This window comes from Monopterus albus, unplaced genomic scaffold, assembly GCF_001952655.1.
Source record: "Monopterus albus unplaced genomic scaffold, M_albus_1.0 scaffold2.1, whole genome shotgun sequence".
NCBI classification, from domain to species: domain Eukaryota; kingdom Metazoa; phylum Chordata; class Actinopteri; order Synbranchiformes; family Synbranchidae; genus Monopterus; species Monopterus albus.
The window spans coordinates 3,447,508-3,465,395 of NW_018127882.1; the positions used below are offsets into that span (position 1 = coordinate 3,447,508).

A 17,888-nucleotide genomic window follows, 5' to 3' on the forward strand; every position below is an offset into this window, starting at 1 on the left:
TGCTTCTCAAACACATTTAATTCAGTCAAAATAGAGATGATCAGTATTTAAATTATGGCAGGTGGGCTGCTGGGAAAATGCAGACTTTGTTCATTGTTCATTCATATATATTTCTATATTTATAAGTACTTTATTTTTATTTTCCTAATGCTCATTCCTTTATCTTGTTTGCACACTCTTTTTCTTTTTTGATGCTTTATGGAAGAATGTTGCACATAAACATCGAGAGCCACTGTGCCAGAGTCAAATTCCTCGTGTGTCCAACACACCTGGCTGATAAAGCAGATTCTGATTGTAAAGTCATATTTAAAATTAATAGATTGCTGTTCCATTATCTTTAATAATCGGTCTTTTTTTTTTTATCTCACTCATCTCACCCATATTTGTCTCGGGCTCTCCACCAGTTCGTGTCCGACATCTCGAGGATGGTGTACTGCTCATCCTTTATCAGCTCCAAGTCTTGGGCTGTCATTGGTTTGTAGTTATACTCAGCTATGACAGCCATGCCTACAGAGGGGCCAGATGACTCAGGAGGCTGTGGAGGTAAAGGCCAGATAGTCTTCTCAACAACATATGATTAGTGGATGTATTATAGGACAAAAAGATCTGTCTGTAGCTGGTGAATATTCATCTACTGGGTGTGTACCTCTGGCGGAGTAGGAGGGAGAGGTCACCTGGATTGCCTTCGCCAAGATTGTTTGGATGAAAAGCCTATTAAATACATTATTTAATATATAAATTAATTAATATAAAAGTTTCATATTTGATTGTTGTAGATTTCAAGCCTAATTTGTTCTCACCATTTTTACCATCCAGGACCTTGCAGCCCATAGCTTGTTTAACTTCCTGCTGGCAGCACAACCACAACCCATCGGCCCAGAAACAAGGATGGTACTTCTGCATCAGATCCTTGTTGAAGCTCACCACTATGCACAAATATGAAAACACACAGAACATTTATATTAAATCAATTTGCATTTGTGCAGGAACACAGCTATTATGTTGCACAGACACTGGGGGATATTATGGTCTAATACTGCACATATGAAAAACTGACTGACACGACAATAAACAACCATAAATCTGTATGTAGACTTACTTTCCTTTAGCTTCTTTATCCACTGAGCCCGGACATCCTCATTCTTTGCAAAGATGTACAACGGCCCTTCATCATAAATGATCTGTGGCAAAAAGGAAAAAGAAAATACATAAGTTAGAAGATGCATGTGATATCTCTTGTTCACAGTATTGCATAATATATTATAAGTGTGACAAATGTATTTACTGCTGTTAACACATCCGGTTACATGAGCTTTCTCTAATGACTATTACCGACCAAACATATTTTGCACCTGGCTGGTTTAATGTGTCTAGTGGCAACACCTGCATGATCACTGAAAGCCCCTAGTTCATTTGAGTGTGAAAGATGGTTTCACTTCTTAACGGTGGACTTTCATATTATTAACTTTTGGAGAGTTTGAGTCTGCCAAGCAGAAAACTAAATTCTCATGCTACAAGCCTCTGATGTGATGCTTCTTGCAGCTTCTGCATAGTTTTTGACAGTTGAGAGAGTTAGGGAGTAGTGAACTACAAGTAATTAAACTAGTAGTTTAACTACAATCTGCAGTAACTTGCTGGTAGTTGAACTCAGCTTTTCAGCATTGCCAAGAACATTTTAGGTGCCTGCTGGATAATGAGACGCTGCTCATGTGTCATATAAACAAGAGATTCTGCTCAGACGGGTAAAAACATGGGCATGGGCCCTTTATTTGGACCAGTGATCAAGTTGTTCATACTGTCTAAAAAGGTACAAGTTGAAGACAAGTCAGATTGTACAAAAGTGACAAGCAAGAAAACAGGCCCTGGTCAAACCATCTAAAAATGTGCAAGCTAAATATTTTTCTCCTTACTGATTGTGTTGTAGTCAGATAATAAAAATTCCAGATTAGTTTAAAACAAAAATATAACATTCCTTGCATTGTTGTTCTTGTGAAAAGCCCAGATGGGATTGTTTTTTATAGGACATGTTAAGCGCTTAGGTAATAAACTCAGTTATTTCCTGGTATGTGACTTTAATTTATTATAGTTTGTTATAATTTTGTATCACATGTACATTGTCAATTTTATTTATTTGACCAAGCTAAATTTGTCTTTTTGCTGTAGTTCAACTACTTCCAGTGTGAAGTAATTGATGGCTTGCAAAGCATGGCTTTCAAAGTTGCTTCCCCAACACTAACTTTTGACAATGTGACAGAAAACAGGAAACACAGTTGCTTTACGTTATTACTCCACAGCTGCCTAAACTGATATTATGGTGGATTTTTTGTTTATTTGCATTGCTGCAGGTTTGTCTGTATTTATCATGATTGTCACAAAGAGGCTCTCAATGTTAAACAAGTTTAAAAAAATGTCTACCTGGAATGCATACATGCGCTCTCGTGGGGTGTTGGGCTCTGGCTGGACCGTCTCTACACACTTGATCTTCTCTAGGTCAACCGATCCTCTCAAACCTTTTCGCTTCTGCTCAGCAGATGAGGAAACAGTCGGGTTACTCCGAGGATAAAGAGACACATGTAGCTGCACGGTCATTTGAGGTTGTGATGCTTTTTCAATAAATGATTTTGCATAGCCCCAAATACGTACTTTTTTGTCAGGATCAAAATCATAGTAGGCTATTTTTTCCTGGGTGAGAACAAACCATCTCTCCTTATAGTTCAAAGGGGATGTTTTCTTCTTCTGCTGAGATCGTTTAATAAAGATTTCTTCCAGTATATTTTCTGACATGATTCACTCAGAATTGATCTGCATGGAACAAAGAGCAATGAATAGTTTTGCAAATGACAACATTTCACAATTGGTTATTCAGTGTTCTTGTTTCCTTTGAAAGGTTTTACAAGTATATTAGTAGAAGTGAGGTAAGTACCCAACCACTTGTCTCAGTCAGAGCAACACCACTATGACTTGCAAGACTACAGATCTGAAAAGGGATGAAGAGATATGCTGCATGAATGTGAGCATGTATCAGTGTGTGATTAGGTGTAGTTTGCATAAGCCCTGCTTTTCATGCCAGCAACATTCTCTGTTTCCAAAAGTTCCTCCTGTGGCATATTTGTTTCTCAGCTCTTATATCCTGGTCATCACCATGGTGTCCCCAATGTACTTTTTGTACTGTGAAGCCTGTAATAGACTGGTGACCTATCCAGGGTGTACCCTGCCTCTTGCCCAATGTCAGCTGGGATTGGCTCTAGCATCCCTGTGACCCTCTTCAGGAATAAGCAATATAGATAATGAATGAATGGATGGATGGATGGATGTCCTGTGAAGAAATATTAGATCAAAGTATCTACCTAATCCATGACCTAAGATGAATTCCTTTTATGATGGGTTAGCATTATTCCTCCACTATATAGATTTAACATTTACTATGAAACAGACAGATAACATCAGCTTTAGTTGCAACAGACTGATGCAGGCCTACACGCAAATGTATTTCCATCAAGCAAAAGTTCCGCTTAGATGTCAAACCTATGTTCTCAAGACATACACTGAAAACAACAACAACAAAAGTACACAATGCCGCAAAAAGTAGGAAGTCATAGTGTCATATTACCAGGTCTAATATGAACTGTCAGAAGGGAAACACAGTTGCTTTACTCACCCTTTCACACAGTTGAATGCTCACTGTCTGTGTTAAATGTGTTCACACTGTAGCTCAGCCTATTTTCAGCTTGTGAGCACTTCCTTCTATCATCTGAGCTGTAACACTGTCAGAAGCGTCTGTCACTCCCTGCTAACCAGGACTGCGACATTTCTTCACATAGCATGACAGTACCTGTTGGTACTGTATTGTCATAAACAGGCAGCTATGTTCCCTATTCTGTGAAACATTGTTTACTCATTCCTCATTTGTTGCAGTCCAGGGGTTTTTCACATCACTAACTTGAAATGAGGTCAACAAACTCTGATGGTCATTATGTACTATCCTGCTCTTTCATTCTAATATATTGGAACCACTTCACTGAAACTATATTCTATATTGCTTTATACTACAGCCAAAAGGAGATTTTCTTTTTTCTTTTTTAAAGATGTTGACTCACAGTGGCTGACTTGGACAAACTGATAAGGAAGTTGCATCAGTGTTGTGCTTCGTATGAAGGGAGAAGAAAACCAGAGCCTGATATGTATCTCTCTCTCAAATGTGTTTGTCTGTCTTTAGTGCGTTTAAAAAGAGTGCTACATATCTCTGATGTGTAATGTTACACGTCTCTTTAACATTTACAACTCTTCACAGTAACTCTCATTTTAGATTTTGCATAATTCACCTCTGTTTCTACACAACACAAAACTTCAATGCTTTGCACAAAGAAGTTTGTTTTTCACTTTCTAATGCATGTCCCTGGAGTTGTTTGTATGTTTTGGGTTGTGAAAGTCTATTTGCTATATACAGTGGTTGAAAGTAACTAAGTACATTTACTCAATTATTGTACTTGAGTATAATATTGAGGTACCTGTAATTTACTTGAGTACTTTCATTCTTGTTATTTCATATTTTGACATCACTACATTTCAGAGGCCAATACTGTACTTTCTGCTCCACTACATTTATTTTATAGCTAATCAGATTAACTATACAAAATACTGTACAGTACTTTGTTGATACCTGGTGGGAAATTCACAAGCTGCCCATCATAAATTCAAATTACAAGCATATAAGAAAGTTAAAATTAGCTCTACCTTTACCAGCTGCAACAGCCGTACACAATAATGTATTAATAAATATAATGCAATGATATGATATACCTTAACTTTGCATAATGAGTACTTTTGTAATACTTTTGTACTTTTACTTAAGTATCATTTTGAATGAAACACTTCAACTTGTAACATATATATATTTATATATATATCTGAGATCTCTGTCCAGAAGAGTGCAGTCCTAGGAACAGCTAAGATACTGCGCAGGACCCTTCTACTGATATAACCAGTTTAATCTAGAATCATCTAATCATAAAAAAATATGTTTATAGAGACAAAACAACCAGGCACAAGGACAGTTTCTTCCCCTGGGCCATCACTCTGATGAACACTTGACCCACGACTGTATGTCTGGACAATAACCCTCGGTGCAATACCTGTAAATATACCTCGTACAGATTATACAGATCGGTACAGGTCTCTGTTTTTAAGTACTCTATTTTTATTCCTATTTATCTCATTTCAATGAGCATTCCTTTGTCTGTCTGCATTGTTTACTGCCTGTTTATACTGTTTATTTAGCATTGTTTGCACTGTTGGTTGCTTGTTAATACTGTTTATTTTGTTATACTACACAGCCTTATGTTGGTTTACTCTTTACTTGCCCCTTGCTGTTGCCTTGCATGGGGCACATTGAGAGCCGATGTAACCGGAGTCAAATTCATTGTGTGTCTGACACACCTGGCCAGTAAAGTAGATTCTGATTCTGATTTCTGACTAGGGTGGATGTCAACCTGTAAATATCGTGAACTGTCACAATGTACATAAATGCCTTGTGTATATCGACATGCTTTTAAATGATAGAACTCCATATTAATAGGTCCCAAAGACTAATGAACATGCTTTAGGATAGAATGCAGTTATGCATTTCATTGTATGAGGTTTCTTTAGATGACACAGCAAATACAACCATATCGTTAAAAAACTGGCTGAAAAGGATCCTGTCAAGATGCTCTCTTTCCTAATGTTTTCCTGGCAGATATGTCATTCATGCACAAATTGTGTGTATGTGTGTGCAAGAGAGACAGTGAGAGAATATTCTGTGCAAGTCGCATGAGTTAAATCGAACCAAAAAGGATGGTCACCCTATATGTGAGGATACCACATCAATTTAACACTGTGGTCATCTGCAGAGGTCAGTCATCAAACACACAAATAGGATTAAGATTTCCAGTGCTGCAAAAAAAAGCAAATTTTTATAATGTATAAAACTGCTCACTAATTCAGAACAAAGGTAACCACATGAAACTACCACGTAATTATAACCCTCCCATATATTTAAACAACTCTAATGCTGGAAGATGTATATAAAGATAAAAAAAAACATGCAACACATTCATTAGAGCAAAGGACAGCAGAATAAACCATGGTACATCACTGAGAACAAAACATTCTGAAACAAGTATAACATCTTTGCATTTTTATAATTTGACTTAAGTACTTGTATTTTTGTGATGAGGACACACATAATTCAGAATTTCATACTAATTGACAGTGGTGTGTTTCACTCCCAAAGGTTTTCTATCATTTATACTTCTGTTAAAAAAAAGATTAAAATACTTCACGACCTTATAGCCTACATTCAAAGAGCTTTGCGACTTACCAAGACACCCAAAAAAGTCAAGCATCAGACCGAAAACTACAGATGCTGAGGCCTGGAGCAATAGCATTAACTTTTCCCTTAGTTGTCCGCCTTTCATAAAATGTATGTTCATGTGTGATGCAAGAAGCTTAAAACCACCCACAGACAGGAATGGACTCTACTTACTTCCCTTTTTTCTTCCTGCTCATTTTCATATCAGCTCTGTGGACAGTTTTGGTGATAAGTCAGGCGGGCTAAACATTAACACAGGACCTTGTTCTGGAATGACTCTTATACTTTTACTTGTGGGGATTTATTATTCTGTCAACTGACTATTTGACTATTGTCAAGAGATAATTAATCTTAAAGCTAATAATTTATACAGGCATTACAAAGTGTAGCTCTTCGGTGCCTTACTTGTAGTTTTATGCCCTGACGCTAGGGGGCAGGCTGTAGGTTTGCAGCCTGTTTATTGCTGAAGTCAACTTTAAGAACAGCTTCCGGTTTCTGTCTTCCTCTTTTGCTCTGCAACGGGTCGCAAAGATGGTAGGAAATCACTACACGAATATGTTTCACACAATCAAGCTCAATCCTACAGAGTACAGCATCATTTCTGCAACTACTTACCTCAGACTTGTTAATAGTTTCTTGATACACACATAGGTGGTGGTATTTGTTTTATGATACTTATCTTATGCTGTTTTAATGATTGAACTCCCATCCCTGGTATTCTGTTACGAAGCGCCGTTGCTAGACGTGGTATCACCCGTACATGGCTTAGCATTAAGGGAAATTTAGTTCAGGTATTTGTCCACGTTAATCGTGACAAACAACAGCCTAGTAGCGTGATAATCTGTTACTGCGGTAAATGTTTACGTCTGTTTGGCACTAAAAGATTGGTGCTATGCTAACGGGTTAGCATGTGCTAACATACGATACCCGTAGTCTGACCCGTAGTGGTAGGTAGGTAGGTACTTTATTGATCCCTCAGTGGGGAAATTTCAGTGTTTCAGCAGCAATGGAGAACAAACAACATAACACCATAAGAAACAAACTCCACACACATCTTGATAAACAAATTTCAGTACCTCAAGCAGCAATAGAGAACAGACAGCAAAACACACATCCTGATAAATAAATTCCAAGTAGACAGAATCAAGTATTTGAATAATCAAGAGCAGAATTTACATATGTGCATATTAACCATGCCTTTTACCCCAGGATTTGAGTATTGCACCTCAGTTGACTATTACATAGTCCCTCATACTTTCACCTATCCCTGCAGTGATGTGTTGTACAGTCTGATTGCTGTGGGGAGGAATGACCTACGATAACGCTCCTTACACTGAGGATGTAACAGTCTTGCACTAAAGGAACTGTTCAGAGCCTCTACTGTGTGGTGCAGGGGATGGGAGGGGTTGTGCATGATGGATGTTAGTTTTACCAGCATCCTTCTGTCCACCACCTCCTCGATGGAATCCAGGGGGCAGCCCAGGACAGACCCAGCTCTCCTGACCAGCTTGTTTAGTCTCTTTCTGTCCCTGTCCGTGCTGCCTCCCGCGCAGCCCACAACAGCGTAAAAAACAGCAGATGCCACTACGGTATCATAAAAAGTCTGAAGGAGTGCCCCACACACCAAAGGCGGTGTGGAGGCGGCTCTGGCCCTTCTTGTACAGGGCAGCAGTGTTTTGTTGTTGAGGTGGACCCCAAGGTATTTAAAGGTGTCCACAGTCTCAATGACTGAGCCCTGAAAGCTCACTGGAGTGAGTGCTGGTGATTTCCGCTGGGGATCAGTCACCACCTCTTTAGTCTTACTGGTGTTCAGGACTAGTGTGTCCATTAATGACAGGTTTCTGATTATTATGAGGTGATGTCTATACTTTATATTAGAAGGTTTTTCACATAAAGACTCGCTACAGGAAGGTGTAAACTAAGCGGTGGGTAGTTAGACTAATTTCGACAGCATTGTATGTTTGAATGGCTGCATTTGAAATACCTAATTCTTTCAGGTTTATTGCATGTTTCCTCACATTTATTCTCCATATTGTTAAGGTGAACGTCCCGAAGACCCGCAGAACCTTCTGCAAGAAGTGTAAGAAGCACCAGCTCCACAAAGTCACCCAGTACAAGAAGGGAAAGGATTCCCTCTATGCACAGGGTAATTAGTCTTTTACTGACATTAAGTGGCATATCTCTGCATGTTAAATGAGTTGTATCATGAAATGTAGCTGAGCTGTAAATGTTGTGCAGGTAAGAGAAGATATGACAGAAAGCAGAGTGGGTACGGTGGTCAAACGAAGCCCATTTTCCGTAAAAAGGTAAGCTCACCCTTTTAATGTTGTTTTATCTGACTTATCAAGTAGAGCTAGAAAGGAATATAAATATGCACTATACAAATAAAATAGAAATATGTTTCTCAAATGTTTATGATTTTGCTTTAGTATAATGTTAATCTGCATGTTTTGTGATTTTAAATGTTGGTTGGACAAAACCTTACACTTGAGGACAACATCACTCCGAGAAACTGAAATGGGCATAATTTGTGACATTTTACAGTTAATTACAGTTTATAGTTAATGAAGAAAATGTTAATAAATGCTGAAAATAATCATTTGTTGCAGCCAGAACATCGGGTATTGCAACAGTGTGTGTGAAATCAGACTGAATGATATGTTATTTTTCCAGGCTAAGACTACAAAGAAAATTGTGTTGAGGCTTGAGTGTGTGGAGCCCAACTGCAGATCCAAGAGAATGCTGGCCATCAAGAGATGCAAGCACTTCGAGTTGGGTGGTGACAAGAAGAGAAAGGTAGGCGTCATTTCTGTCATGTGAACTTGGTAGCAGTGTCTGCATACCTCTGGTCAAAGTCAGTGCAGTCTGTCTGTCATTTATGTCATGTGTACTTAGTAGCAGTGTCTGCATGCCTCTGGTCAAAGTCAGTGCAGTCTGTCAGTAAACATCCTAAACCTCTTTTGGCAGCAGAATGTGCTCTGCCTGTGGATGCACAGGTGGCTCATTTCAACATATTTTCTGTAATTATCATGTAATCTGATAATTTACTATATCCAATAAAATCATCTTGCCTGGAACCTCCACAAATGGTTAGTCATATTTTGACTGTTAACTGAAACTGGTATGTGGAATAGACATTAAAAAAAAAAGCTCACTTTGATGAAATTTGGTTCTGCTGCTGCTGCTGCTACAAAATGACCCACCTAATGTAGTCTGTTAGGTTATCATGTGCTGAACTGAACGGCAACACGATAAGTATCTGGTGTGATAAAGTGCACCAGATACACCATAATTATGTGGAGTCTTTGTTGCCAGTTTACAGTTATTTGTTGCCCGGTTGGCTTATAATCATATCCTTTTATATGTCAACTACACAGTTTTTATGGTTTTAATACATCTCCAGAGGGCATGTAAGGAACGAAAACATAGTTGAAGAAATGGAGAGACATGAGTATAAGAGATTTAATATTGTGCCCTTGTGCTACGCTGACAAGAGCAGGTGTTCGGAGTGTATCGTCAAACAAAACACTACAGAGATGGGTTCAAAGATGTCTGAGAATGACGGTCCTTATGCAAGATTTCATAAAAGTTCTAACTTGGTTTTAACCAGAGCAAAGTAGCAAAGGGTTCTAGACAGACTGTCTGTTTGTGACATTCTGTGAATTGCATTCATTTTGATTTTAATTGTATTCATGTCAGGAGAAAAAATAGAATGGTCAGAAAGGTGAATTTTTTTTATTCTCCCCTAAGAAGCATGTGGTGCTGTATTGTTCTGCATAATACAGTGATGCACATGCTTCTCACATGGGGAGACAATGAAAAAAAATCAAGAATCATTGAAAAGATATGAATCTGAACTCTGTCATAGAAGACAAAGAGCTAACAGCTTGTTTCATTAAAGTGTGATATCATGAATATAATCTTGTAGTGGAACATGCTCTTTGACTCTAGGTGTTTTGTAATAGGATGAATGTACTGTTTTAACACTAGTCTTTGTCTAATTATTTTTTCTCTCAGTTCCTGTGTTACACAAGATGCAACTCTGCTTGACTTTGCTTTTGATATAGGGTTAATAAGCCAACAAATGTTAAGCAAACCTATTAATACAAGGTTATACATAACTCTGCTTGAGTATGATTTAAACTAGTTTCTGTCTGTTCTCTTACAGGGCCAGGTCATCCAGTTCTAAACTGTGGCCCATTCTTCTGGGTCAAGTTAACATTTTCAATAAATGTTTGAAACCATCCTTTGGAGTTTGGTGCTTCCTTCACCTGTGTGTAACTATACTTGTCTTAATATCTGTTATCAGTCTGAACAGTTCACAGTAAACGTGCATAATTTTTCAGTGATTTATTAAATATGATTAAAAATAGGTGTAGCATAAGCAACCCGTCTGGACAGATTTTAAGATCAAGTTTTCCACTTTTAAAAAAATCAAAAGTGCAGACATAAAAATTGTAAACCACTTGAAGATTACAAAATAGTGTGCCTGGGTTTGACTGCCATTTCCAGCCTGTGCAGTCTCTTAAAGGCACTGGTGACGGGGGTGACGGTCAGCAGAGCGGTGCCTGAAGGGTTGACAGATACAACCAGTTTGCTCTGTGGATTGTGAACTCCCATCTCCTTGTACTGAGGCAGGATCTGTGTAACGTTACATTGAGGGTTACAGATCTTCCAGCCAGGAACTGCTCTGATGGCAAACCCTCGGGGGCCACCAAGCTCCTGTTTGTTCAGCAGAGCAATGGCCAGCCGGTTCTTAGACAGAGGCCTCTCCCACACTTCAAAACTGTCCACCTGAAGAAAAAGTAATATTTTACCAACAGATTGTACAATACCTATACCTGAATTGACATGACCACTTTGATTACAAGTTAATTACAGTTATTGCTTGTAAGTCTTTGTTTTGTGACCACTAGACCCTCCACAGATGACAACAGGGAATTGAGCATTTTTAAATAACTCGTACCATAAATGTTGACAGCTGTCATTCTAGGAGGGGAACATGCTTGTTGTCACCTGTCACACCTACCTTGGCAGTGAGGAACCCCTGTTTGCCCAGTGGGTCCTGGTTGATGTCTATGATGCGTTGGTTCTGCAGCAGCTCCTTGGAGCGGGGACAGATGTCCCTCAGATCATTAGACATGAGCAGAGGGGCTGCCATGATGGCCCATAATGCCATCTGAGACTCCTGCTGTGTGTGGCTCAGACCGAAATTCCCAATTAAAAGCTAGATGTTACAAATATGTAAAGGTAAGTCAGTCTTAGTGACAGTGCATCAGGCACTTGTTACCAAGAAACATGGTCTTTTTTTATACACAATGTATATAAATACATCTGAGTCCATTTATGGGATGTTCATTGTACTGACGGTAAAGTTTTAACAATTTCAACTCCATGCTATCTAAAAAAGGATGTAATTACAAGAGTCACAAGATGCAGGGAATATTAAAGCAATAGTTGATATTTTGGTAAATAGGTACATTTGCTCTTGTTGCAGGTCAGATGACATTTTCTATGCCATAGATTGATGTATGGTTGATAGCAGATTTAAAGCATCAAGACCGGAACAGAAACAGCTAGCCTAGCTCTGTCAAATGTAACAGAATCCACCTACTACTACTTTATTCACACTTTTCATCGTAGTTTAAAAGTTTAGTTTATCCATAAAATCTGAAAAGTTATACATTGTAGTTTTACAGTAGAGCAGAATACCATATCGGGGTCATTCCAGCCTCCAGGTCCAGCTGAGGATACGATGATGTCTTGATGAGAGGCAGTCCATTCCAAGATGGACTTGATAGAACTCCAGGAGTCATACACGTCGCCAAAGTTGCGCCAGTGGTTACATGTCTCACGAATGGCTGTGTAGTTAGGCTGGAGGCACAGAAATGCTCCTATGTAGTGCAAGGTGTACAGCCTCATCAGGCAGTGGGCAATCACTAATAAGAATGAATAATTTACAATCTTCACATACCTGTCTGTAAGGCCACTCATACAAAGGCCACTCACAGGAGTACAGGATACTTCTTCCTGTTTTGTTCAGTGCTTTTGACATTTCTATGTAGCCTTAACCAGAAGAAATATTAGGCAGTTAGATTAAGCTCAATAGAACACCTTGAATCCATGGAGTTCTGAGTAACTGAAAAAATGGCACACAGTGTTAATAAAGATGTAAATTTAAAGTGCAAAAATATATTTCCAAGATCATTTGCATGTACAGTGCCTTGCGAAAGTATTCAGCCCCCTTGAACTTTGCGACCTTTTGCCACATTTCAGGCTTCAAACATAAAGATATAAAACTGTAATTTTTTGTGAAGAATCAACAACAAGTGGGACACAATCATGAAGTGGAACGAAATTTATTGGATATTTCAAACTTTTTTAACAAATAAAAAACTGAAAAACTGGGCGTGCAAAATTATTCAGCCCCCTTAAGTTAATACTTGGTAGCGCCACCTTTTGCTGCGATTACAGCTGTAAGTCGCTTGGGGTATGTCTCTATCAGTTTTGCACATCGAGAGACTGAAATTTTTGCCCATGCCTCCTTGCAAAACAGCTCGAGCTCAGTGAGATTGGATGGAGAGCGTTTGTGAACAGCAGTTGTCAGTTCTTTCCACAGATTCTCGATTGGATTCAGGTCTGGACTTTGACTTGGCCATTCTAACACCTGGATATGTTTATTTGTGAACCATTCCATTGTAGATTTTGCTTTATGTTTTGGATCATTGTCTTGTTGGAAGACAAATCTCCATCCCAGTCTCAGGTCTTTTGCAGACTCCATTTGCTTACAGTGAACTATGTAGCAGTAATGAGACTAAGCTAACTACTTATGTCAAGACTGACAGCACAGTGTTGGAATAATTATAAATTCAAATTCTGAATTAAACAGTCACCTGATCCCAACAAAGTCCAGTTCATGTTGCAGCCATCAAATTTCAGCAGATCCACACCCCAGTCAGCAAATGTCTGAGCATCTATCTCATAGTAACCCCGACTCGCAGGATAACCAGCACAGGTCTTGTCCCCAACATCTGAATAGATACCCAACTTCAGCCCCTTAGAATGGACCTAAAAATAAATGTATTTATAATTCATTTATCCAGTTTACAACCAGTAGTTATTTTCTGAGCTGGTAATAGATCTGCAGGTGGCGATGTTGCACATCTAAAAATATTCCTTTCACGGTGAATATCACTTTAGGTTCCTGTGTAGGAATCAGCCTGTCATAGTGGTCTCCAACTCAGAGCACTCCTCTCCACTGCAACACCCCATAGCAAAGAGAGTGAAGGACAGCATGTTTGAGACAATATATGCCCAAGTATCTCCCCTGGCTCCAGGTGATGAAGTTCTACCATTATGAAAGGCCAGGGTTACACATCTGGTCTTTTCCCCTTCAATATGTAAATAAATCTTTTCTCTTAACTCTATCCACTCACCCTGACCGGTTAAGGCAGTGCGGCTGCTCACCAAGAGCCAGGGTCTGTTGGAGGTAAAAAACTCCCTTTAAAGAAAGATCTTTAAAGGGAGTTTTTCCTCTCCTCTGTTGCAAAGTGCTTGCTGATTTATCTCCTTCCACTTAGTGAAATAACTGAGTTTAAAAGTATTTCTCACTTTCCTAAAGTCTCGCTGAATCCCCCTCTCTTTGATGGAGGCATTATGGCATTGATACTTACATTCAGTCTTCAAACCTCTTTTATACTTGCTACTCACATAGTCGGCCAGTTTCTTAATGCCCCCTGGAAATCGTTTGGGGTCTGCCTGCAGGCGGCCTTGGGCATCACGCTGATGGGAGGGCCAGCAGTCATCAATGCAGACGTATTCATAACCAGCCTCTTTCCAACCCTCCTTCACCATCACATCTGCCATCTGCATGTACAAGCGCTCACTGCCAGGGCAACAGGAGGAGACAGACGGCACCAGTGTTCAATGTCACATGCACAACCACTATGGCAGACACAAATTTGTACCCACTAAAGGGATTTTCTTTTGCTTTTGATCATTTTTGAGTAATTTAACATAAAGACAATTCAACCAACAGGCTTTGATTTGGTTCTCTCAGTGCTTTGCTGGCCAGGTCTTCTTGAGATAATTGCTGTCTATGGGAAGTGGGGCATTTTATGTTTGTCATTAATCAGCACTGAGGTCCCTAAGAAAAAAAAAGCTTGAAAGAAGGAGGCTTGACCAACTTGACTGATAATGAAAATATGTGTTAGTTGCTTCCCCAGTGTAATTTCTCTTTATCTGTGTTTCTCTTTGATTTTTCTCCTTTAAGAACTTTGTCACATACTATATGGTTTTTGTCTTTTTTTTCCACAGTGAATCCCATCTGTCCCTGTAAATTGCTTTATTACCTTACATTTGTTCAGCTCTTCTGGAAATTTGATCAGGCTCTAAGTTTCTTGTTATGAAAATGCTTTAGGAAGGTTATTACATTACCCACTGACATCAATATCTTAAAATGCCTCAGACCAGAGAAGCAATAAAGGAAAATTAAATCAAGCAGGGCCGTTATTGTCTTGGGCGGCATGGTGGAACAGTGGTTAGCACTGATTCTCGTTCTCGCCCCGGCCGACCAGATGCCTTTCTATCTCCATGTGCCTGCGTGGGTTTACTCCGGTGTCCTCCCACAGTCCGGGAGCACCCGGAAGTAGCGGAAGACGTGCCATTGTTGTCCTGCCTGACACAGCTGTCACGTGTTTCTGTGCTCACAGGTTATTATGGTCTTATAGAGACGATAACTGAAATGATAATTACATGGGAAATGTCATAAGTATTTGTGTATGACTACGTTTGTTTTGTTTTTACATTATTTTGTGAATCCAGCGTGCCTCCATAGCCTGAAAACGACAGTCGCGTTACTTCCTGTGGACCTGTCCAGGTCAAATCATTTTTTAGGTGATTTTAAGACAACTTACCTCTCCGGGTACACCAAAATATTAGCGTTGTGTAATTTATATTAATGGGAGTGTTTTCCTTGTGTTTGTATCGGACTGCACTGTATGACCACCACCTGACGGCTCTTACCTGATGCAGTTATCGGGGTCCATGTCACAGTCAGTGTTACACAGGAACCTCTCCCAGTGCAGCCAGCCCATGGTGGGTTTCAGCGCCAGACCATTGTCTAAAGCTTCAGCAGCGAGGCTGAATAAACTCACAACAATAAGGAGTAGCATAGCTCTGCACATTGTCACATTCAATCAACGTATCTCCAACATACAGTGACAACAAGCGACTGTAAGTGTTTGACTTGATTCCTCCTTTAAAACGCGTTCAGCCCGCCCCCGGGATGATTGACATAAACATGGACCAGTAAATTCAAAGTGCGTCTAAAACTGCCTAATGGCCCATATTACCATTGTATAAACTAACTCACTGTTACAGTCATGTGAATGACCATGTGACAAGGTAATAATGTCTTGTGATTTCCCTGCATACTGAAACAACAAAAAGCAACAGCAAAAATGCCAGTGATATTCATAGGCTACGTATTCTGGTCTACTGTTAGCGAAACTGGGGTGTTTAATGTAATTAAAAACAACAAAATTAAATTTATTTTGTGACAAAATTAACATAACATACTGTAAGGCAGGCTACTTTTTAGACCTAGGTCTGGATTAACCTGCCCTGACAAAAAATGAGCAGCTGGACAGGTTGCTGGACCATCACAGGCCTGACACCTAGAGACAGACAGTATTTATAAATATATGTACATATATCTACATTATGGTAGAAGAGCTTTCATCTTGATGTATGCAGTGGTTATATTTACAGTTTATTGCACTGTGCTGTCCAGTCATATAGTCATGGATTAACTGTTCATCAGAGTGATGGCATGGGGGAAGAAACTATCCTTGTGTCTGGTGACAATCTAAGTGAAAAACTTGAGCAGACATCACTGATATGTGTTTGTATTGCTTTGCAACAGACACTACGAATGAAAGAAAATGGCCCAATTTACCCCACTGTTCCCTGAGGAGGCTGTCTAATCCAAAATGCCACACACGCTATCCGCAATAATGTAAGACTATATATATATTGACGGTGCTTCAAGCTGTTTATTAGCTCCGGATTCAAGACACTAATTTGTCTGGCACAGAACTTAAATGAATTACAGATAGATTTCTTAATGCAGTTGAACACAGATACCCTGCTACAGAATTAATCCTGGATTGTTTTCATTGTGAAAATGTCAGAGACCTTCTTACACATGCAAAGAGTGATATGCTCTTTTGTAAGAATTTAAAGAGACACTAGCAAATTGTTCACTAGCTAATTAGATCCGCTATTTGAGAGTTTGTACAGAGGTTTAATGAGCTGAAACTTCACAGAGGTGACACTATAAATCACCCTGTGATATTGCTCCTGACATTCCTTGTGATCTGATACTGTGACGAGTCAAAACAAGTGTGGCAGCATTCATGAGTTGGCTCCACCCCAGATTATGACAGTAATTCTCATCTCCACTGCTGGCTGTATGTATAAAGGGAGCATTAATAAACACAAAACCTGACCTTTCAGTGAAATGTCAAGGGTGCCTATTTCAATCCTAAACATTATCAGAGGCTTCACCCAGGGACAGGCCTCATATAAACAATTTGTCATTTGCTATAGTTCATATCACTACCAGAGAGCAAAGGGACCGAGGTTCTAAATGTCAGATTTCAATTTGACTCACCCTCCTGCTGATGGATGTACCAATCCACTTTTCTTGAATACACAGTTTTCTCTTCATCTGGATAGAGATTCTTGTTTGTTGTTTTTTTTCCCACAGAGCTACATAAAAGAGCAGTCAACATGCTCTGTGTACAGTGGTTAATTGAGATTGTTGACAGATGGGAAGCCCGTGCTTTCTGTCTGGTTTATATGGCTCCCCAGAGCTGTGACACAAATCTATCATGTTCCTTTCTTCACCACTGTCACATAATTGAGGAGACTGTCATGGCTGACTTATATTGGCAACTTTGCTATGAGGTGTATAGGGATAAAATGAAAGTGAAAGCTGTGTTATATTGTGCCTTCTTGCCAAGGAGGTTTTATTACTGTATTGATCTAAAGGGCCAGGTAGCAGCACAAGCAAATGTCATCAAGAAGTTGTGCATCTATAAATACAACAACTAACACTATATGGCTCATATACCCTCAGTGGAAAATCATTTATTGTTGTGTAATTAGCTGCTTAAGTTGTTTATGAGACTGCCACAGGGGAAGGAGCCTACATGTGCTGATGCTGCCACTTTAATTAGGTTCTTGTTGAACTGAGTGTGTCTGAAATGGCTTTTGGTAATAACCTTTAGAGGCGTCGCATGACCTGTAAATTACTCTGTTTATTGATGATATTTTTCAGTTATGTTTTTTCATTTAACAATTCTCTAAAATTCAAATATCTGTGTGTACTTTGCTAATGAATTAGAGATTAATTTAAGGTTTAAATTCCCTGTTTAATGATCAAGTGGTTTATTTTGATTTTCAGTGTTTTCTTCAGGCCATTTTCATACTCGGTAGGTTTAATCCTGACTGAGGGCATAAGTCAGGTGGGTTT

The 17,888-nt window shown here is 39.3% G+C and overlaps 3 protein-coding genes across 3 annotated transcripts in view; 1 reads left to right on the forward strand and 2 right to left on the reverse strand.

Annotated features, from left to right (window-relative positions):
• Positions 1 to 6,835, reverse strand: part of btk (Bruton agammaglobulinemia tyrosine kinase) — a 10,657-nt gene extending 3,822 nt beyond the window's left edge. The window contains 7 exon segments of the mRNA XM_020592990.1: positions 378 to 562; positions 647 to 711; positions 801 to 926; positions 1,100 to 1,181; positions 2,416 to 2,520; positions 2,644 to 2,802; positions 6,755 to 6,835. Of these exon segments, the coding sequence (XP_020448646.1) occupies positions 378 to 562; positions 647 to 711; positions 801 to 926; positions 1,100 to 1,181; positions 2,416 to 2,520; positions 2,644 to 2,784 (704 nt within the window). The 5' untranslated portion in view covers positions 2,785 to 2,802; positions 6,755 to 6,835.
• On the forward strand, positions 6,795 to 10,595 carry rpl36a (ribosomal protein L36A). The gene is made up of 5 exons (XM_020592954.1): positions 6,795 to 6,883; positions 8,390 to 8,495; positions 8,588 to 8,655; positions 9,023 to 9,145; positions 10,518 to 10,595. Exons 1-5 carry the CDS (start codon positions 6,881 to 6,883, stop codon positions 10,536 to 10,538), a joined length of 321 nt encoding a protein of 106 aa, XP_020448610.1. The 5' UTR covers positions 6,795 to 6,880; the 3' UTR covers positions 10,539 to 10,595.
• Positions 10,596 to 10,692: 97 nt separating this feature from the next.
• gla (galactosidase, alpha) lies at positions 10,693 to 15,617 on the reverse strand. The gene is made up of 7 exons (XM_020592941.1): positions 15,374 to 15,617; positions 14,060 to 14,234; positions 13,243 to 13,417; positions 12,324 to 12,415; positions 12,062 to 12,223; positions 11,379 to 11,576; positions 10,693 to 11,143 (listed from the first exon to the last, which is right to left on the reverse strand). The coding sequence occupies exons 1-7, from the start codon at positions 15,532 to 15,534 to the stop codon at positions 10,823 to 10,825; spliced, it is 1,284 nt and encodes a 427-aa protein (XP_020448597.1). The 5' UTR covers positions 15,535 to 15,617; the 3' UTR covers positions 10,693 to 10,822.
• Between the last annotated feature and the right edge of the window lie 2,271 nt (positions 15,618 to 17,888).

Excerpts from the sequence above, each read along its gene's own strand:
- rpl36a (XM_020592954.1), top strand. Across the intron at positions 8,496-8,587 it reads GGATTCCCTCTATGCACAGG|GTAAGAGAAGATATGACAGA; the intron begins GTAATTAGTCTT and ends AATGTTGTGCAG. Across the intron at positions 9,146-10,517 it reads GTGGTGACAAGAAGAGAAAG|GGCCAGGTCATCCAGTTCTA; the intron begins GTAGGCGTCATT and ends GTTCTCTTACAG.
- gla (XM_020592941.1), bottom strand. The coding sequence starts at position 15,534 with ATGTGCAGAGCTATGCTACTCCTTATTGTTGTGAGTTTATTCAGCCTC. Across the intron at positions 12,416-13,242 it reads CTGGACTTTGTTGGGATCAG|GCTACATAGAAATGTCAAAA; the intron begins GTGACTGTTTAA and ends CTTCTGGTTAAG. Across the intron at positions 11,144-11,378 it reads AGGGGTTCCTCACTGCCAAG|GTGGACAGTTTTGAAGTGTG; the intron begins GTAGGTGTGACA and ends CTTTTTCTTCAG.